Source organism: Nesoenas mayeri (genome assembly GCF_963082525.1).
Source record: "Nesoenas mayeri genome assembly, chromosome: 11".
NCBI lineage: Eukaryota > Metazoa > Chordata > Aves > Columbiformes > Columbidae > Nesoenas > Nesoenas mayeri.
Genome location: NC_137563.1, coordinates 20,635,764 through 20,658,341, shown reverse-complemented (window position 1 = coordinate 20,658,341; position 22,578 = coordinate 20,635,764). Strand labels below are relative to the sequence as shown.

The 22,578-nt window shown below is 49.1% G+C and overlaps 1 protein-coding gene across 2 annotated transcripts in view; it reads right to left on the bottom strand.

Moving 5' to 3' along the window:
• The window catches only part of CPEB1 (cytoplasmic polyadenylation element binding protein 1), a gene marked incomplete at its 5' end in the record, with an annotated part of 33,653 nt that extends 13,943 nt beyond the window's left edge, over nt 1-19,710 (bottom strand). For both annotated transcript variants that reach the window (XM_080351425.1, XM_080351424.1), the window contains 2 exons: nt 9,845-10,033; nt 19,635-19,710. In XM_080351425.1, coding sequence (XP_080207551.1) covers nt 9,845-10,033; nt 19,635-19,710 — 265 coding nt within the window. The remainder of the gene's footprint in view (nt 1-9,844; nt 10,034-19,634) is intronic.
• Between the last annotated feature and the right edge of the window lie 2,868 nt (nt 19,711-22,578).

Here is a 22,578-nt window from a genome sequence, read left to right as displayed (position 1 = left end):
CAGCAAGGTGAGACAAAGGGACATTTTAATCTCCAGAGATAGAAGTTTGTCCACTGGGACATTACTCAGCACAGGAGGGATGGCAGAGTATCAAATCCTTCCCTTCATCCACCAATTAAACTGCAAGTCCATCCTTCTGCCCCATCTCCTTGCAGAGGTGATGAGATCAATAGGAAAGCTCTTACCAACAGAAGCCAGGCAGAAGAAATGGGTTTCAGTGCCACCATGGATACACCTGCCATGCCCAGAGGCTGCGGAGCCATCCGCACATTTGGGGCAGGGCAGAGGAGGAGGGAAACAACACAACCGAGGCCCTGGAGACTGAACACAGTGCAGTTTCTTTTGTAATTCATCAAATAAGCTTGTAAAGAAGAAAAAAGCTGATGTCCTAAACAATAGCCTGCTGCAGTTCCAGAAAAACAGCTCGTCTGCAGTTTTTACCGCCCAGCCAGACTCTGCCCCAGTGGGGTGGGAGCAGGCTGAATGTTTTAGTCAGCCAAAAAGCAGCACCTCCTACAGACACCAAGCAACTCCATGGCAAGGGAAACACTTGCATGTCTGAAGGGCAAACAGGCATCTTAACCACCTTCTATAGCTACAGTTAATGTCTCCGTAGTTACGGCAGCCATGCAGCCAGGATGCCAGAGTGAGTTTTCCCCCTCCAGCGCACACAAGCACCTTAAAACAACTGCCTTGCTGCAGGAGAAGGGGGAATCAATACCCAGACTAATTTTAAGTGAAGTTCTAGTGCCTCAGGCCCACAGCCCTGGGACCTTGTGCTGCCAGTGAAGAGCCAGCACAGCTGCAGCCACAGCACAGGGAGCGCAGGGGACACCAAGAGAAGCTGCGGTAACACTCACAGGGCCACAACACACTGTACAGGAACAAGTTTTGCTTGGCATAGGGAAGGCAGACACCACATTCCCATTGTGTTCGGTCATTAACAGGGAGCTCTTGCAGGCTCTTACAGTGCACAAAGAAACAGGAAAAGCTGCAGCAAGAGAAGTGGCACAACTTTTTCTCCTCTTAAGTGGTGCAGCCATGGGGCAGGGCACAGAGAAGCAGAGGGAATCTCCATCCTTAGGCACTCAGTTCATCTGAGCAGGTTTGGTATTTCCAGAGGTCTTGTCCAGCTCAAATCCTCCTGATTTGACTATATTACCATTATTCCAATGGAGAAAAGTCAGTGCTGTTTGAGAAAAGTCACCTGAAGTCAGGCACACACATCTCCAGAGCTGTACAATGCAACAGAACTCTCCATTATCTTGAGCCAACTGCCAACGTTCAAGAAAAGCACCTCCCAGAGCTGCAGATGTGATCAAACCAGCAATAACCATCACCTAAATAGCAACTACTTTTTGTTTCTGAACTACAAAAGAGGAACCTCTGCCCTGACAGATTCCTCATGTGGGGCGGAGAAGAACTGAGGATATTCAGGCAGCTATTTCTGGTTTGCTAAGAAGGGGACAGGGGAATAAAGACAGGCAGCACAATCCCACAGCTGAACCACAGAATTAGAGTCAGGACACCTAAGGTCTATTCTTGGTTCCAGCATCAGTGTGGTAAGTCACTTCCCCGGTATGCCCTGAAAAATGGAAACAGCGACAAGTAGGAATACGGAGCAGCTTATCACATTAACAGAGAGTACGGGTCCTGCTGCGCTGGTGGGACCCAGCTGACCACAAGCCTTGCTGCCTCTTGAGGCAGCAGGGAATTTACCACTGTGTTTCTAGAAACAGAAAACAGATGCCCAAGGTAAATATAAAATCAGTAAAGACAGCTAGAACACAATTCAGGATGAGAAGCGTGCCCGTAATTGCATTCACCAAGCAGACTGCCACAACTGCGTTTGTCTTTAAAAAGATCAGAACATTGAAATGCAGCAGGGTTTAACATGTATCAGTCCCAGAGGGATTTAAAAGCCAACATATTCAGGTCAAATTCTGCACAACAAGCTTCAGCTTCATAAGCCTCAAGAACAAAACACTTCTATATTTAAGTACCAAACTCCTCTCAATTATCTGCTGCAACATCCAGGGTGCAAACTCTGCAGCATGTGTTACTTTAGGTGCTAACAAGGATGCGACTGACTCACTTTCACCACAGTTTGTAGGGTGTTGAATCCACCAGGATATCACCTTTGGGGGAAAGTACGTTCTCTATAGGGGGAGCAGGCTGGTGGCCGTACCCCTTTGGGCAAATAGCAGGCTGCAGTAAAGGAAAAACAACTGAACAACCTTTAGTCCCAAATGCAATCTGATTTGAAAAATGGCACACAAGCCTGACTAAGGCATTCAGCTGGCACAAAGCCACATATTTCATCAGGAGACTGGCACAGCCAGTACCATCAGTGACGCCTGCAGCTTCCCAGTTACCTTCCAGAAGGCTCAGGTGCAGAATCACAGCTTCAGGGGTTTGCTTCACCTTCCCTCTTCACTCCTGGGGAGAAAACATGCCAGAGGGGCAGGGAGGGAAGCCAGGCGTTTCCCTGCAGCCGTCTCAAACGGACAGCGGCTGCTGCCGTGTCTGAGTGCAGCCTCTGAGCTGGCAGCAGCACAGACATCACCTGTGATTCAGCTCTTTTGCCAGCGCCCAAAGGGACCACGCACAAGGTGCCAAGACAGAAGATGCGGCACCAGCTGAAGACACCCCTGTTGTTAATCCAGGCCCATGGTGGCACCAGAAAGCACCTGTGTGGTGACAGCAAGGACCACGTATCTTTTGGAAGTGGACTCTTTCAGAGCCAGCTCAGAGGTGACCATTTAAACCAGCCTTGTTCTGGGAACAAGACAGCCCATGGAATTAGTTTCTACAGCCCCCTTGGGCTACGCTACTTTTGCCACCCTCTAGCAGCTTTCTCATCCTGCTTTGAGCAGGAGCTTGGGACCAGATAACCTTGAGAGGTCCCTTCCAACTTGAGTTACACTGCCACCCTAAAAGACAGCAAGGTGGCCCAAGAGGTCCTCTCACAGCAGACCCAGGTGGAGTCACCACACAAGATCTCAGCAGGATTTCAGCTGTACAAACCAGCCAAACACCGGCCTTGTCCCTAGTGTTCCTTCCAACGGTGGCACCGAGGCAAAAACACACTTAGGGTCTCTTTTTGGAGAGTTACCTTATTGCCACCAATGAGCTACAGCAGGCAAAGCCTTTCACTGAGCATCCCAGCCATTGCTTAGACATCTAACAGTGCAAGGGATGGAGAAAAAACAACCCACCACATCTGGCAGAATCCTGGGGATGAATCTCACCTGGAATCAAAGCTTGCACACGTATAAACCACCCTGCCACTACCTCCAGTATCAGTCACAAAAAAAGGCCAGGCTACTAGTTGCCTGGGGTAGCTCAGGGCTACCAAACAGCCACTCTGATGCTCTCCTCAAAATGGAAAATGCTTGTTAAGGCAGATTTGAGGAGCTGGCACACAGTTCAGACTGCAACTTGAGTAAAAAAAAAACTTATAGACAAGCTCCATGAGCCCAATGTATTTGTTGCTCACACCAGCATCACCAGGTAGCTCCAGAGGCTGCAATAAGACATCCTTCCCCAACAGAAGGTTTTGGGTGATGCGTGCCTGCTCCTGCAAGCCACCTCCAGCACAAGAGTGCCCTGACCCACTTCAGTCCTCACTGGATACAAGCAGAGATGCTGGTTAGGTTCTCATCTCAGTTACTCATCTATTTGCATTATTTTACAGCATCAGCGCAAATGAAATCTGTTTAGGAGATGCTCAAATGGAAGCTTTAAGAGGTGGATTAAGAGCTACTTCCATTAGAAACCAATTCCAAACTCAGTTTTTGATACTTGTTTTACTTACTTGATACATATTTTCTTCTGTTAAGGATCAAATACTGCTGCCAGATGAGCAGTCTGCAGCTATTAAGTGCTCTCTGCTTTCTACTCTGCAGCATGGCTGGCTCCAGCTAGTAGTTGAAAATACATATATAGATAAATCAGCCCATGGAGCATGAGCAGCCCTTGCTGAAACATGCTCAGGACACAAGCGCCCATTAGGCATCCATGCCAAGTGCACCCTCAGAAAAGTGCTACAGGAGCTACGATGGCAAGGAGCAAGCTTGTAGTAAGGCCACCTTGGGCACTCCTGAAGCATGATGGCCAAGGAGGGCACCACACGAGTCACAGCAGCTCCCAGCTTTGCTCCCATGCACAATTATTACAATTAACTCCACACTGAAGGCACCACCAGTATGTTTGTGGTTCCACAACAAAGCCCTGAGCAAGGCTGGTCCAGAAGGACCAAGGCTTAACATGCAGCTGCTGGGAAAGCCTGTCCTCCTTCCAAGGCAACAAACACCACCGAAAACATGAGGAATTCAGGATTCCCACCACCAGCAAGTCTTTGGTTACCATTTTGCCTGAATCAGATGCAGGTTTAAGTCCAGCAAGAAGTGGTCTTGCCAACATAACCAGTCATACCATCCACACTACAATGGAGCCTTTTGAGTTTTCTAGGCAGACTTGAGCTTAAATCTGAACAAGTCTCAGGATAAAGTACTCCCTGGACCTGAGTGCTCACCTGTCACTAGAGAGCAAAGTCTTTCTTGAATACTCTAGTCACATGCTAGAAGCTGAGCTCTTCTACCAGAATGAACCTCAGAAACCTTCCTCTAGCACAAGGAGGATTTTCCTGCAGGAGTTGAGGGCACATCTAGGCAGTGAACATCTTCTAAAGCCACTTGTGCAAAAGACAGTGGGTAAAAGAACAGGGAGAGACCCAAACATGCTGAGGGACACAGAGGTGGCAATGGAGCAGGTACTTTGCACCATAGATTTGTGTAGCAGCAAGTTCAATTGCAAGGGGAGATATGGGGGACTTCCCTCTCCCAAATCCTCTGACCCTCTAAGTTCTTCCACAAGCTTTATGGCTTGAACACCCAAACTAACAGCTCGAGGAAGGCCACTTATTAACAACCACCAGCCCCAGACCGATTAGCAGCTCACTAGGGGAGTGTTTCTCAGGTGTCTGCCACCACACACACAGCATTTCTGAGGAGTCTGAAAACAGCCTGTCCCAGGGGAGCAGCTTAGAGTCCCTCCTGCTGTTACAGAGAAGAAAGGCTTTGAGTCCATGACAACAACCACGCTGCCTTCTGTGAAATAGGTCTTCTCTTTCATCCTTCAGAGATAGGGTTTTGCCTTGAAGACTTCAGAGTGATCCACACTCAGAGGCCTCAGCTATCTGCCAGCAACACACAGGCTGCCTGCAGGCCTAGCCTAGCTGATTTTAAGCAACTGCAAATAATAAGGACATTCAAGCTTATTGCAGAAGTTGCTGCGCTCTGGGAAGCAGGAGAACCAAGGGCTGGAAAGATCCAGCAATGCACCCCAGCACCAGAGCAACTGGAGCTGTAACCTTGCAGGCTAAAGGATGAGACAGCAGCAGCCACCCTGGAGAAGGCTGGAGCTGCAGTCTCAAGAGCAAATCCAAGGAAAGAAAAAAGCTCAAAGCTGTTGCTGCACCAGCAGCTTTAGGGTCACACACCAAGCAGAGAGGCAGATACAGCAAGATCATTCATCTGACACCATCAGGAAGGCTCACCTGATGAGGCTAGGCTCACCTAGAGAGGCAGATGTCCTCTGTGGAAGAAAAGCTGATCTTCCTGGAAACATCCTTGCAGGTCAGCATCACAAACTTAGCATTAACAGACTGTTTTTAGGATGATTTCCCAGTGGGCAAGTCTGTCTGTCCCACATAGGGTTAGTCTCAGCATCCCGATGTAGGGCAGGCCAGGCCAGCTGGCATACAAGCTAAAAAACCAGCCGGGGAGACCCAAAATCTGCACACAGATCTGCCCGTGTACTGCTGTCACCTGTTCTCTAGGCAAAAATTGGATCGAGACCCCATTTGCTTGTGCTCCTTGAGGAACAGGGCAGTAAAGGTAAAGGATACCACCAAGGGCAGTCCCATCTCACTGCCTCTTAACCCCTTCTTGCCTCTGTGGAGAGATGAACTTGAAGGTCTCAATATAAGTGATTGCTTACTACAAGGCTACTTTAAAGAAAAGGAAACGCTGCCTCAAGAAATACAGCCAGGAATGACAGGGCTGGAAGCATTCAAGGCCTGTTTCCTGCAAAGGCTCCTCCACAGGCCACAGAGGAGGTTTCTGGGACTCGCTGAAGTATTTCCAGCCTGACGGATCTTAGTGGCAGCAGCGGGTTTGAGATGCCTTCCCTGCTATGAGACAGCAGTTCAATCCTACAGCGTGTAAACGCTGGCAGCTCAAGCCTGCAGCAGCCACTGCCTCCTGGAGAGGTTCTCTCCAGCACATCCAGTACACTCTCAGGGCTACACACACCCCCTCAGAACATTACGGTGCTGGACCCAAGAGCAAAACTTGTCACAAATAACCCTGTCTGGGTGCAAGGGGTTCAGCAGCCCCTTGGGAAGTGGGACGTAGGCAGGATTAGAGTGTGCAGACCAGCCCTGCTGTTCTCTGGCCTCCTCCGGCACAGCCCTGGCACCTGATCCCACTGCACCAAGCTGCACGGTGACACTGCCCTGGCAGTGCAAGGTGACACCAGCAGGGCTGGCAGCCAAAGGTCCTTCTCAGGCCGAGCACTCCGCACTGGCGGGGACTACGCAGGCAGGAGAGGAGGTCCCAGCTCATCAGTACTCAAGCTCAGGCACTGCAGGGGACCACATCAGCAATATTTTTAGCCTGATTGTTAGGTTTTTTTTTTGCATTTCCACTCTTCCAACCCTGTGGGTCTGCGCAGCTGAGTCACTGCTGGAACCTTCCAAACACTTGGGCGCCAGCGGCATAACAGCTCTGCTTGGCAGCACTGTCCCCAGAGACAGCCCAGCCCTGCTGCAGCCTCACCTGCCCTCAGGACACCCCGGAGGCCCCAGCCCATGGGGCCAGGCCAGCTGCAGCCTCCCAGGCCTCAGCACTGGGCATCAGGAGTACCTGGACACAGCAGCATCCTCTCTACATCCCTCTCTCCATCACAGCACGGGCAGGCAACCCGCAAGCATCAGCATCTGCCAGCTCCTCAGATCTGTACAGCTTTCAGATACAGGAACACTGCCTTGCCACCCAGATAGGAGCACCTCAGAAGACGCTCCTGAACTACAAGATCTCTGCTCCCAAGGAGCTTAACATTGCCACTCCAGGGCCCGCACAGAGGAGGAAAAGAGATGAGGCTCTGCAGATATGGGTAGGCTGAAGTGATACAACAGCTGTGCACAGATATCAGCCTTTCGCTTCTCCAGTCAGTGTACACCATGCCCACAGCACTCAGAGCAGAAAAGCAACAGCATCCCAGGCCAACGAGCACTCCTGGCCCAGCTGCTGCTCACTCAGAATGGGAAGGTGGGATTGAGAAGAAGAACACTGTCTCAGGACCATGAGACCCCCAGCTATACAGCCCTAGACCTGTGCACAGCCTCTGTAAGCCAGAGGCTCCTCTGTGCAAGCAGCACAGCTGCATTTGGGCCACATACCTGCCACGCTCACCTCACAGACCAAGGGGAATATCAGGAGTGAGAAGAGATGAACAGGCCTCTCCAGACAGTATTGCGTGCCTTCCTCCAGCAGCTGTTCCACATGTTGTCACAAACAGCAGTGGGGTGCAGATGGCTCTGCAGCAGGTGGGAGCTCCAGCTCGATGCACTGCAGTCAGCGAGGTCGCCTGACACCAGACGCAACCTTCACTAGCAGGGAGGTCACCAGAGAACCTTCAAATCACCACCAAATCCATCTCCCTCCTGAAACCAGAGGCCCCTTCACCCTTGACAGCGACATCCACCCCCCTGACTCCACTTGGCCCTGTCACCCAACCTGCGAGGTGCAGGCCCGGCCAGGGGCTTGTGCAACCACTGCTTGTGTGCCTGCCGGAGAGCTGCAGAAACATCAGCGCCTCTGCCAAGACAGCCTGGTGGGAAGCTGGCCAAGAGAGCGCTGGAGACTGCTCCAGCAGATCAGGTGGGGCTGGGACAGCCGCCTCGGTGTGCGACAGCCCTTGTTCCGCAGCGCCATTGTGCACCGAGACCCAGGTGCTGTGGCTGCCAGCAGCAGCAGAACCATTGAGCAGGGATGTTTAATTGTGCTCTTTAACGTAAAGATGCTATAACATGAGTTTGGTGCCCCACAGTCTAACAACCATTGGTGCAGAGCTCTAAGGCACTACTGCAACAGAATAACTTTCATTTCTCCCTCCTCCTTCAAGGTTTCAGCTGGCAACAAAAAGAGGACAGATACCAAGCATGTGGTATTCCCTGGTTCCTTCAGGGAAGCCCAGAGGACCATGTGCTAGAGCACAGCAAAGCTTAATAAAACTACCGCAGCCTGACTGCAAGCAGACCCTAAGTGCCAGTGCTGGGGCCCACAGGCAGGCCTGGACCCTAAGTCTGCTGGAAATCAGATGTAAAAACTCCAGTGAGCTGTGCTGATCCAGCTGTTGTTTCAAACCCCACTACCACACAAGTGATTTTTTTTTGCTTTTGTTTTACAACCCACGCAGCAACATCCAGGACTGTGTCCCAGAAGCTCTTCCTACCCTGAGAGCAGCATCCCCTGGACATCAGAGGTGGTCGACAGCACCCCCTTGTCCTCCCCAAACATCTATGAGCAAATCCCACTGCCCAGGCCACCCCAGAAACCATCGACATTCCTGTCAGCACGGACTTGACGCCTGGGGCCTCCTGTGTCACCCAAGTCTGCCCACAGATGCACTACCCTTTTAACAAAGCAGCAGCGTGCTGCTATAAAGGGATGAGTTTCTGTAGCAACCAGGCTGAACTTGTACAAACTCTGCCAAAACACTAGATCTTTCCATGGACTGCTACTTGAACGAGCACAGCACTATTTGTGAAACTGGTTTTTACAGCCCTCTGAGACTGGGAAGCAAACTCTTCCCTCTGTTTTACCCCCTGCTCCGTCACCAGGCCGAGCAGATGCATTAAGTTTGTGCACACAGCACCCCTTTCTCCTCCTGCAATTTTACAGAGAAGGCTGGTGTCTCTGGAAGAGTTAACTGGACCCTGCATCACTCCAGCACCCCAAAACCTCCCCATCTGATCCCAGCTGCAAAACCAGACTGGAGAGGATAGAGGGGGAAGGGCAAACCAGCCAGCAGCACGTGGCTGCAAGCCCACACCCCGCCAAGCACGTAGGTTTGTGCTGGACCAAAAGAGTTAAAGCAAGAAGCCATTCCACAGCATCTCCTCCAGTCCACTGCTAGGCACAGACCGCTATTTCTAGTTGAACGTGGGAGTGGAGAAAGATCCCTCCACATCTTCCACGCAGCCTGCGAGCTGCCGGCTGAAGTTGTGAGTCGGCTGCACCTACCACACCCCATGGGCAGAGTTGGGCAAGCAACAGCACTGTAGGGTAGGAGCAAGCGGTGCTGTCTGGATACTCACGGTCAGGTAAGGGGGGGTACCTTCTCCAAGCACACACACCCCTACCCACAGAGCTACCCACCCCCAGGGATTTTCACAGGCTGCTGGAGTGAAGTTCAGCATCACTCCCACCCGGTGTGTTCAGCCTCCTGACACTACATCCCCACCCACACTCCCTCCAAATACAGGGAGAGGATTTCTCCCCTGTCTGTGAGGTTGTTACAGCACTGAGGAAAACATACACCCGGGCACTTTTCGTCTGCAGTGAACTGACAGCAGAGCAGAGGGGGCTGTGGCACAGCCAGCCACAGCCTCCCCAACTCAACCACCACGTTATACAAGCATTACAGGTCCAGAAGCCCCCATCAGTAACTGCAAGCACTCCGTTACACAAGCAAATTGCTCCGCGTTAGCTTTAAAACACCCTAAAAATAAAAAAAGGAATCCAACAAGTGTTGCTGCATGTGTCAGCAGACTCACCGGACTGTGGGCTGGTTTGTGCTGCAGCTTCAGAGTCCTGGGTGCTCCAGGGTCTGTCCCACCCTGTCAGGTTGAGGGACTGCAGGCCAAGGCACAGATCGTTGGTGTCTGGGAGGCCACGGGAAGACTCTTGCGTGGACGTGGGGAAAAGCATCCTGCTTGCCACTGCTTCTTCAGAGTCCTGGAAGTCTGCTCAGATTGAGAACAAACAGAAGCTTGAGAGTTCAGGGCTGGTTTTTCTCTTTTTTAAAAAAAGGAGTTTTCCAAAGCGTTAAGCCCCGAGCCAGGTCTCGTGCTGCTCTGAAGCCACGGCTTCTGCAACTAGCAGTTGAACCCCAAAAGGGAGGGCTACCATATGTCCAGAAACCAGCCCCCCACCCCCCTCAGCCCCTCCACCTTCCTATCCCGTCTGCATTACTGACTGGGTCAGCATGTGACCAGGCTGCTGATGCTTACTGTGCTGACAGTGACGTCACTCAGCCATGCAAGACTGCATCAGCTCTTACAAAATCAAAGGTAAGAAGAAAGGAGAAGATTTTTCCCCAAAAGACAAGGCAGCAGGAGGAGAGGTGCAGCTCCAGTGAAGGGGGGAGGCAGGCAGCACAAAAGCAGGGCTCCCCGATCCAACACAGCAGCCCGGCTGGAGGCAGCGATCCCCCCAGCAACGCCGACAGCAGCAGCAGCGACAGAGCAGACAGTTAGTTCGAGTGCTACCCAGCTCTCCTGTCCCCGCCTCCCTCCACCCACAAAACCCAAAAACACTTTAGTCCTGGCCAGCCTCCAGCTGCTGGCTCTAATTCAGAGCCCGATGCAAAGCTTTGCAATTCTGCTAGCATAATCTATTTGGTTCAACTTGGCCACTGTGCCTCACTGACTCTGCATTGTTTACCACTGAGTAACGAGGATAACCTTCAACCCTGCTGCTACCCAGAGAGATGTCCACCATCCCAGTCCAGCCCACACGAGCACATCATGTTGGCACAGAGGACAGGACCCAATTCAAATCAGGAATTTTAAGGCCGCCTGGTCCCCCCCTTTCCCAGCCCTTCCCTTCTCTAGGGGGTGTTCACAAGCCCACGGTACTGGAGACACCGGATTCTTGCTTCGGTTTAAGCCTGTGCCAACAGCCTAAGGAAACGCAGCAGGTTCATAGTCTGAGAATTCCAGTTTAATGCAGGGATGTGGGGGCTGATGAAACCACAAGATGCTCAGCTGTGTTACCCGAAATCTGAGTCAGAGGGCATTTAAAAGCCAGCTACCAAGCAGCAGCAGCTGTCTCCTCCTCCTCCTCCCTGCGCGCCCTCCCACTGTGCCATCAGATGTACACCTCGCACACACCAGCCAGGCTGCAGTGACTCCAGCCTGTCACGTTATCCCTCACGTGCGGCCCAGACAGCATCCCCAGTCTCTTTTGCCACATGCACAGCCACATCCTGGACCACTAGCCAAGCCCAGCAAGGCACCACCAGATGTCCTATGCAAGACTCAGGCCACTGCCATCACCTCACCTTCACCCCACATTGATTTGGGGAGCACCAGCGTTTCCAGATCACCAAGGGGGAGCTGAAGCACTGGGGTCAGGATGAGAGCAGCTAAAACCGTAACTGCTGGCAGCACTCTGCCTTCCCAGCTCTTCACCAGGATGGGGTTTTCTTCTCCCCTACTAGCACTAGTACAAGCTGCAGTGCCAACTCAGTCACATTACTATCAAGCACCTATAACAGCATTGAATATTCCTCTGAGAGCATCACGCTGCATCTTCAGCAGGGGATTTCAGTGCATTAATTCTTCCAGTCTAGTTTTCAGATTGCTTGTTTTGGACAGGCCCTAAAACCTGTTTATAATGCAGCTGTAGGGAGGAGAGGATGAAGGCACATTGCTCTGACAACTCAGTTCCCACAGCAACCATAACTTGCCCATATGAATATGGAACACTTCTGCATTTATGAAAATGCACAAGTGCTCTGCTCTAGACCAGATCCCCAGCAGCAGGAAACTACCTTCTTTTTGGGGATCAGAATCTTACTGGTTTTTAGGCTGTCTTCAAGATTAATTCCCACTAAGTTTTCACGGACACAGAATACTGACAAACAGCACAACTCAAATCCCACCTGGAGTCCCTCATCCAACCTCCTGGATGAAACCCACCGTTGAAGAAATAAGGAAAATGTGGAACAAATTCATCAGCCACAGGAAATGCTCACTCCACAGCATCCAGCCACATTTTCCCTAGCTATCTACATTTTTCAGGAAATAAGCTGTTTTGCTTAATTAAACCCAATCAGATTCAAGTTCAAGAGATCTACATTTCCCTCTGATTACTTCAGTCTACATTAAAGACAAGCTCCCTGCAATTCAGTTATGGGTAAACTGCTGAATCAGAGTAGAAATTGCTTAGATAACCAGCATTTTTTTAATTAGACCTTTTCCCATCTGAAGCAAACAGCCAGCACAAGCCCGCTTCCCCTTTAACACTCCCAGCCACACCGAAAGTTGGATATGGGTCATCGAGGAAAACCACAAACTAGTATTTAAACAGATCTCTGGAATAGTTATTTTCAAATTCAGAGTCTGGAAGTTTGTTACAAAGAAATCAATTGTTGATGGAAGACAAAACAAATAGGGTACTGGGGCAGGAAAAAAATTCCTACAAAAACTCAGCCTAAAGAGTCAAAACCTCAAGTTAGTTATAAGTAAACATCTCCCAAATACAAAACAGTTTCATTTTGCAACCTGACACAGCCCAACCCAGCCCAAATGCTTCGCTGCAGACTTTTCCAAGCCCCACGAACCAGCACGAGTTTTTCCGACCTGGATTTTTCCCCAGAGTTGCCACTGGACGCCAACCATCCTGGCAGAGGAAGCCGCGCCGCACTGGGCTTGTGCCCGAGCGTCTGGAAGAGCCCAAGCTCCCGCCTCCTGAGCTGGTTAGGTTGGATTTCAACAGCATCACAAGAAGCAAGTCCTTAGTAAAACACTCCCGTGCAGGTCTTGGAGCAGGCGGCTGTCCTGGATGGCGTCCTCCTGTCTGTCCAGGAGATCCCTGGAGCCAGGGTGCAGCACAGGCTGAGCAGCTTTCCACACCACCACTGCATTTTTCAGACTTCAAATGTTAGCACTGCATTTAAGATATTTCAAAGGCTTCTTGAAGGCGAATATCTCCACACAGTTCAGCTCTTAAACTGCAGTTAAACTCTCCCAGCCCAGACAACTTACACAAGCTGCAGCCACAGCCACTTGTCCCCACCCCAGCACTCCCTCCCCACTCACACCAGTTTAGGCAGATGCGTTTCCATACAGGAAGCTGGTTTGAGGAGCTCATCTGGTTAAAACCAAGCCACCAGGAGTTAGTTTGAGCTCAGCTCATTCCCCTAATCTGGTATGTAGTGTGGCTGCACCAACCAGGCATTTGAAACAGCAAAATATTTAGAAAATTACAGCCTAAGCCGGTGTGGAGGGGACAAGCGGGGACTGGGATCAGGAGCGTAACCCACAGGCAGTTTGGAGCAGGTAAGTTAGGACTAGGAAAGCCAAAAGTGATTCAGTCCCTGTCCTGCAGGAGCAGCATCTGTGTCATCAGGCTTACTCTTGAGAAGTAGCACTACTTTCAAGCACAAAGACATTCAGATGTTTGAGATTTCCAGGCTTAAACCACCTGCCAAAACAGCTAAATATCCAGCAAATGGATTTTAGCTGGAAAAGCCAGAAAATCTAGAGAAAGAAGGCAACAGAATGGTTAAGCAAAAATGAACCAATCAAGCTAGATCCTACTCATACCGCCTCTGCGGCCACAAAGAGGTCTGCCTTTGCTCCCACGTGCTAATTTCCAGCAGAATCCGAGTTCTAGCAGAATCTGAGTAGAGAGGAAGCCCCTCCATGAACAAGGTCTGAGTTTACAGAACAGGGGAAGGATAAGCACAGCTCAGCTGTAAGTTCTGCGCACTGACAAAACCAGACTCACCTCTTTGGGCTGCAGCCTTGTGGTCCAGAGCTCCGACCAAGAAGGAATTTCCAAACCAAATTCAGAAAAGAGGCATGGCCAGCATCTCTGCAGCCTTGGGATCACAAATGGGAAGATTGCTCACAGCACAAAGCATTGTTTTGCCTTTCATGCCTTTTTACACCCCCAGTTTTAAAGGCTAGGAACTGCAGCCCTGAAAATTAAGCACCTCAAGTACATTTTGCACACAAATCAAACGAGTCTCAAGTGAAGGCTTTTAGAGGATGAGCCAATTGTATTCCTAAGGTACACCAGGGATCATCAAGGCTTAGGAAAGCTCATTAGGCATAAACCAGTAGTTAGAAGAGGTTTTACTAAAATGCAACTACACATCTTCCCTGTAAGCTGAAAAATTCCTCAAGTGGAGACATTTGCTGCTGCACAACCTGTTTCACAGCCAAAGGAGTCTGCCTTCCTTCAGTGACCACAAACTTCAATGGCTGGCAAGCAACTATTTAAGCAATTAAGAGGGCACTGCAACTAGTCTTGCTGCTCTACGTACCCCTTCCAAGAGCAAGAGTCTGCCACGGGATTACAGCAAAGCCTGAATGTCAAGAAACCTGCTGCATCTTCAGCAACACCATCCAATTTGCAGCCGCCGCAGAGTGAAACAGTTCTAGGCCAAGTCTGCAAAAGAACACTGTGATCTGCTTCCACTTGCAGATCTGATGAAGAAACCCATTTGCTAGAGCCACTTTCCAGCACAGAAAAACATCACGCCCACATGGGCAAAGACCTGTTAATGTGACACTTGAAATATAAAGCTCAAAAGCAGAGGCAAGTAGGTGTGCACCTCTTTTGGGGCACAGGTGTTGAATTTCACCATTCTGGATGTGTGTCATCTGGCACACAACATTTATTTGGGGCAAGCAAATTGTTTTCAGCTGCCAGCTCCAGGTGAGCTCCTGTAAACAGTCTTTCTCTGCCTGTTAACCCCACAAACTCCAGGCAAACAGTACTACATTTTGAGTCTTACAACGTTATCTTCCTTTATTGAGACCACACACATCAGGTCAGCACTGTGACATTTCCTCATGGCTGCAGGGTAGTGAAGAACAGTGAAATGTACATTTTAGCACCAGAAAGCACTTTTCAGGTGGCTAAACAAGTGATAGGTCATTAATTGGCTGCAATTAAGAGCAAACAGGAAGCCTATTTAGTCATCAGCTAGTCTGGGTTTGCATTTGTCCTCCATTTTTCCTTAAATAAAGCAGCCACTGAGAATAATTAGGACCTGATGGGCCACAACTAACAGCTTTTACACTGAACTTGGCCCCTTAAGCCACTCCCATGCACAGGAAGTCATTTAAGCATCTCCCATTTCTTCACACAATGGCCTGTCAACTTGTAGCAAAATAATGGCTGCTTTGTCTCAGTTAAATGAGCAGAGCTTAATGAAAGGGAAATCAATGCTGCTGGGACATTTGGGGTACCTGCGATCCTTTTAAATCCATTTGTTTAAAGCCACTATTGCCTTCAGTTGAAGTCAGCTTAGCTAGGTGAGTAAATGGGCATGCAAAAGCTGAAGAGGAAGCTTTACTCACTGTTCTACTTAATTAAGCTGAAGTTGTGCCTACTGAACAGGATGATGATGTCAAAAGCTGTTTTGTTTTGGTTGTTGAACCAAATCTGGTAACAGCACCTTCCATTCAGCAAGGTGGCAAAGCAAACAAACCACCTGCTACCTTCGGAAACTGGCTTTGCTCACACTTATTCAGACCAGTGATGAATATGCAAATCAGGTTTAAATTCGGGAGCAGACAACCAGGATCCCTGTGAAGCAGTTGCTCAAGGACAGGCTGCAGTCCAGCAGCACTGGCAGATGTTGACTCCTGCCTCTGATCAAGGCCACATTCTCTCTCCCATCTCCAACCCCACTCTAAAAGCCACCAAAGGTGACACACAACCTTGCTGAGGAAGTTCCACCTTTCTTCAGAGAGGACTAAATCAGCCTGAAAGGCAGGTGTTTTGAAGCACCATGCAATCCTGGCCTAAAAGTTACTAGACAGGTTCTACAATTACAGCTTTCACCACACTGCTGCACTGTACCCTTTGGTTTGGGCCACTAAGCTAAGCCTAAGCTTGGGAAACTCCTGCAGCAAGCACCCATGAGCCACTGCAACAGTGGTCAGGCTGGGCCTGACAGCTCAGATCATTTTGACAAGGCAATCAAGCTCACCAAGGATTATCATTAACTGTAAAATGATCTTTACAGAGATTTAATATTAGGTATGGCAAGCTAAACCTCCAGTGGCAGTCCCTCCTGCCACGCAGCTCTGCCCAGATTTGGATTACTCCAACTGTGTCAGAGCCAGGGCTGCTGAATAAGCTTGTTCTCTCACATTGCTCAGACCTGCTGTACTGATCTTCTCATCACCATCTTGCCACGCACCTCATCGCACAGAGTACGGTGCCTCCACACGTGTTTCCCCAATAGCATTAGTGAAAGGTCACAAATTTCTGTCGTCCCTCCTCCACCACGTGTAATCCTCTTAATGCTGAAAGAGGCTTCTTACACACAAGTCAAATCCAGGATAAATTTAGTTTGACCTGAGGAAGAGAACTGAGAAGCTTGAGGGACCATGAATAGATTAAAATACAAGTATTCCTCCTGTTGGAATAAAATCTCCTCCCCAAGATCTCCCACCAAGAGTTTAAGTTGTAAAAAGACAGTTCTTTCACCTACTACACACAGGTGTATCTCCATGCTCATTAGGACTGTCCAAGCTACAAGTTTCAAGATAATACAGCTTAACTACAATACACAAGTTGTTTCCACACAGTAAAAGCACCTGAGGCTCATGAATTCTTCAGAAGTAATTTAACTTGGAGCAGTGACAAGACACCACATGAGATCAAGGGTCTGTGCTCCACTGGTCACCTACCCAGAAGCTCGGCTCACCAAAGGCAAGATGCTGGTCCTGCAGAGCATAGTTTTGTTCATGCAAAGGCATGGCAAACTCCTCCGACAGCCTGCTTCAGGCTCTAAACCATCTACCCTGGGCAGGGGACAGTTAGCAGCACTATATTCTGAATTTTAGTGATCAGCTGCTCAGCCATAGGGTATGAATTTCCACAGGGTCCAAAGGCCAAAGCATCTCTGCATTTGCAGATCACGGCTGTCCTAGAATTCACATCCTTGCTGTCAGCACCAACTTTATCACAGAGAAGATACTCATTAGCAACACATTAAACAACTGAAGCAACTCATAACACTTTGAGACAGAAGGAAGCTTGCAGAACTGCTGCATTCAGACCCTTATTACCCAGAGAGGTCCTGACAGTAACAAAACAAGGCCAGGACTGCAAGCAGACTCATAACTCTGAACCCACGATGCACTGACAGATGCTGACTCATCCACATATTTACGGCTGATAAACGCTGGCCCGCCCAGGGTAGCTCAGGTCATACTTTATTATCAGTCTCTTGCACAGCCCAGAGGCACCTTCTGAAAAAGATGACAGGTTTCCATCAGCCTAAACAGCAAGGGCACCCAAGGCAGCCACTTTCTAGTCCCAGCTCAGTGCTCAGCAAGTCCCTATCACAAGTGTTTGTGCCACTGCAGAAGCTAAAAACCTCCTGTCAGGTTACACAGTGCTGAGCAGGACCCCTCCCACCACACAAACAGCTGAGCCAGCACCTACTTGTGAGACTGGCCTCAACTGCTACATTAGGAACAAGAAAAGCTGCTTCGGACATCCCAAAAAGCACAACTTGGGTTGTCCTGAAGCAGAAGTAACATTTGCTAGAGGAAGACACCTCTTTTTATTTTTAAACACACCAAGTCCCGCCATACTTGTCCTACAAAAGGTCTTCCATAGAAGTTACTCAGTGATAGCCTGAAATATGAGCAGTTTCATGCTGAAGGAAAATCCACCCAGTTTCCAATCAAGTTTAAGGCTGCTGAAGTGAAATTCACCCTGTTTCCAACCAAGGCACCGCCTTCCAGCAGCTCCAGGCATCCATAAGGAATACCACAGCAGCTGATGAACCAGAGACTTACATGCAGTGGGTTTATTTCATTGCCAGGTGAACAGCCCAGTCCCACAGAGAATGGCTTTACAAGTCTAGAAGACAGTACCGCAAATTTAAATGAATGTGCCAGCTCTAAGCTGAGACCTAAAACCAGAACTAACCTGCATCTTCACAGGATGCATCTGCCATAGCAGGCAGGGATAGTTCCTTTATCAATCAACTAGGTTAACTCTGGCAAGTAAGCTGAAACTTAATTAGAAAACATTCCCATTCCCAAATTATAAATGGAATATGAAGGGCTACAGCTAAGACTTCAACCAGGCAGACAAAACAACTCTTTCATGAACTCATTGAAGGAGATAAAGGAAAATACTCCGTTTTACTTCTCTCTTATGATTCCAGTGCATCCAGATCAGATACAACACTGACTACCACTGTGCCAAGGGACAACAAATGTCTAAACAGCTCAGTCCAACAGCAAATCTCTAAAAACGCACCACTAGCCACATCACTGACCTGAATTAGTTAATATTCACTGCGCAACCGCGCAGGAGTAGCCAGTGCATCCTCCAATGTCATTTTATTAGTCATGTTTTAAGCAAAGCTGGCTATAGATCCTTACCTCGAAGCAAGTGATTCCCTTCCTCCAGTGTTTCTGCAGCGCCAGCACAGGATCACATGGCCAGATCAGCCCCTGCTCCACAGTGCTAAGCCCTTCAAACACCCGGGAGATTAAGCTGCGCTGGAAGTCATCTGGTAGCAGTCATTTTGCTAGTTCAGGACAAAGTCACGCTGCACAAGCATCAAACAGGATGCCCAGACACCTGTTCATCGCTTTTTTTAACACTCATTTGATTAAAACTCAGATTATCCATGAGCACAAAACAATGCTGTCTCCAAGTGACTGCAACAAAAGCTCTTCTGCCCACAGCAGCAAGGTCACCAGCTGCTGAGGTTTTTCCCTTCGCTTCCCACTTTGCTTTGGGCCAAGTCCAGAGGGTCAGTTTGTTTCTAATAATGGCCAAAATGTTTATTGACCCCATAATTCAGAGGCTGGAGAAGCAACAGCAGTCTCTTCCAAGCACCAAAATCCTTGGCACAAGTACCACTGTACAAAATTGCACTGGCAAGAGGAACCTCAAGGCACTGGGCAGGTACATTTACTGGCAGGTCTCGCCTAATGTAAAGGGACAAAAGCACGTCCTTCACTTCCATAAAGATAAGATTGGGCCCAACACTCTTTGCTTTGGCATGGAGCCTTCTGGTTTGAGTGCAAGACAATATGCTTGTTCCTCTCAGCCTGCAGGTAGCAAGAACTTGCCTCACTGACTTCATAAACTTGCTTTGCAAGAAAACCTTCACCTACACACACTGCTTTGGTGCACTCTTAAACATGTGATTAATTGACCTGTAGCAAACATGGTTATTCAAAATTCTTCTGCATTTTTAATGTATGCAGCAGATAAGCCATACTAACCACTAAAAGATTAACCCTGCCTCCAGGAGAAGCAGACTAGAGGAGTCTGCAGGAACCATCTACAGCAGAAGCTGGCAGGTCCTGCCCACACGATCCCCTCCCAGGTACCTCCATGCTGCCAGGGAATGCCTGGTTTATCCATTTGGAGCACAAAAAATGAAGTCTCCAGTAGCAAATCAGCATTAAACCCAACTCCAAGCAGCCCACAAGCACATGCCAACAACCACACCACCGAGGTTTCCCACCACCACGTGTTCACCAGGTCCCACCAAGCAACTCCCCCCTTCTGCCAGCCCCAGACCCTCAAATTCATCTTGAACCCAGCCAAACACGTCACCTTGCAGGATGTCACGTTTGCTTTTTGTGACAGGCGTGGTGCAGACTCCACTGAAATCCAAAGAGTTGTCCAACATGGCATTTATTCGGCGGAATATATCTGCATTGCTGCAACTGGAAAGTGCAGGGGCATCTGGGCTATCCCAGCAGTCTTTTATGCTCCTCCCAGTATCTTCTTTCTGGTAAAAAAAGAGCAAGTATTAGTGTTAGGCAGGCTAGTAGTCACCACAGTGTGGAAAAGTCTGGATGGCCTCCAATACTCATATCAGCTTTAGCTCCAGGTCTTTGCAACACTCAAGTACAATTCTTGGCATTAAAGAAACAATTAAGCAAACATGTCAGCAATTTGTCACCACAGCACATCAGGGCCATCCCAGTCACAAAAAGGCAACAGCTCACCATGGCCAGGATCAATCAGCTAATGAGAGCCCCAAATTTTAAAGTCTGCTTTGGAAAGGGAGAAAACCAAATCCAGATCTTCCCTTTAGGCAGCAGCTCCTGACCACAAAGGGAAGTTACCCAAAACCAGCTCTGCTTTGGCATGACCCTCCACAGGCACTGATCTACCTTTGGGACCATCCATCATACACAAGCCAGAGCTCTTGAAAAGCTTCCTCTGCATATGAAAATCAAAAAAAGGGCAAGCCCCTCCTGCTTCCTGGTGCAGGTCCAGAGAAACAGCAAGAGCAGCTGCCTCCCCAGGCTCTGCTCACAAGCCACTTTCACACCCAGGCTTGTTTCAGCACAGCTGCACAACATTCAAGCCTCTGCCAATCTAGAAACCACTAAACTTAATCTCTAACCAGCATTTTTGGACCAAGGGCAGCTCTTCCCACCACCCAAAAGCCACTGCAGCAGAACTCTGCTCCTGAACATGCTGAGCAAATGGTATCGCTATCAATTAAGAGCTACATTAAAGAGAGAGCAGGAAGGCACAGCCTCGCCAGCCTTGGCCTCCGGAGCAGAATCCTTGCCATTAAGCAAATCGAGTTAGAGCCAAATTCAAATACCTGAATTGCAGCGAGGCTGGCGAACAAGCCCCTGCTACACCAAGACACACAGAAGCCTATAGTTCTAAATTGAGCCATTTGTACTTGTCAAGGAGGCATTTAATACATCTACCTCTTGGATGCATTCCTGCCAGAGTTTTAGGCTTGACTTCCCCACATCTCTCCCCCGCACCGCTTCATCCCTGAAGCACCGAGCTGGTTTTACTTCCAAATCATCCCCTTACTGAACTTTCCCCTGTGCAGCCTGTGGCAGAAAGCAGTTTTAAATGGAATTCCACAAGGACACAGGAATTTTAGCCTTCTTCCCTTTAAGGGTATGTGCATTTCTTACCCTGCCCTGTCATTAGGAGCAGTTTTACTGCTGTAAGGTATGACCTGGTAGTTTTCTCTGCACAGGAGAGCCTCCCCCTTTACCACTAAGGTAAAACCAAAGGAAACTCTGTCCTGGGAGCAGCAGGAATAAAGCTACTGAATTGTCAACTCACATGATGCCTCCAGGCAGGACCTGAACAACTGATTCAGGATTTCAGCCCATTTAAGACTATTAACATCTATTCAGCACTGGGGTCTGCGATCTTGGTGTATTAAAAAGCTCAGCCCACCCCCAGGTAAAGTCCTGGGACTCTGCAGGAGAATTTGCAAACTAAGAGTACAACAGGTAGGGCTGAAATCTTCAGGCAAGAGGAAACAGGCAGAGCAAGCTTTAAGTCATCTTTATAAAAAGCAGCTGAGGAGCACAGAAGCTCAATTTAAGAATGTATTGCCAGTCATCTTTAATAAAAAGAAGTGCTGCATCAGGCTGCTTTGGCACAAGTACGAAACTCCATATTCTACTCCTGTTACTGCTAGAGAAGGACTTACAGCAGGAGGCAAAGCTTTTCCCTAGGTGTTTGTGCTAGCAAGACAAAAATAAACCCAAGCAGCAAACCAAACACCTGACCCATTCCTGCTAATTTAGCATTTAATGCTTCCCACAGCTGGCAGCACCAGCCTGCTACAAACAAGAATGGAAAACAGCAAAAGCACAGCCAGGCATTTCCACAAAAATTCCTTCCACTTACAGAGCTTTCCACCTTAAGCCTGTCACAGATATCCTAGAGATATTGCAAGCAACCCAGAGCGGGAGCTGAAAGCCAAACCCTTGTAGGAAGCAGCTCATGTCTCTCCTAGTAAATCTCAGCCCCCTTCCTAAACCAGAGATACTGCTCTGAGAAGAGCTCTGCAGGTCTTCAAAGCACACAGAGGCCCAGCAGCAACCTAGCACCTTGGGTGACACACCAGGGTGTCACCAGCAGCCCAACAAAGGGCCTCCTCAGACGGTTCCACCTCTCCTACAGCCTGCAATCCCAGTCCAGGAGAGGAGACATCATTTTATCAGTGTGGCCAGTGGAGGAACAAGTCAAATCCAGCTGACAGGTCATTTAAAGGCATTAGGAATCAAACCCCATCTCCATTTAAGAGCAGAGAGTTTCTAGGTATGCTCAAGGATCAGAAACCAATGTGAAAGGCAATTCAGCCCCCCACAGCAGGCACAAAGTGCCACCAAGCAAAGGGGTTAAAGGCTTCAGGTTAAATCATTGTGGTAGATCTGGAACACAGAACCAAAGACATACAGCAAGGTGAATCTCAGGCAAGAACACAGTCCATCCAAGCCTGGCTCAGCTAAACCCTAGGCCAAGAACCCATGTCCAAGCATGAAGACATGTCACCAGGGTGGTCTGAGGTCTCATGGAGGGCACAGGCAGGCTCCAGACATCTCCAGCACACCAAATAAAACACACCTGAGTGAGAAAAGTGATTTGAAATCAGGTGGAAGAGTTTCTGCTCCCTTGGAGCAACAGAAAGACAATCGATGATCCTCACCACCATGGCCAAAAGCTCTTGCTCCCTGGCTCTGCATTGAGAAGCCCATAGCCAAAGCACGGCCACTGTCAT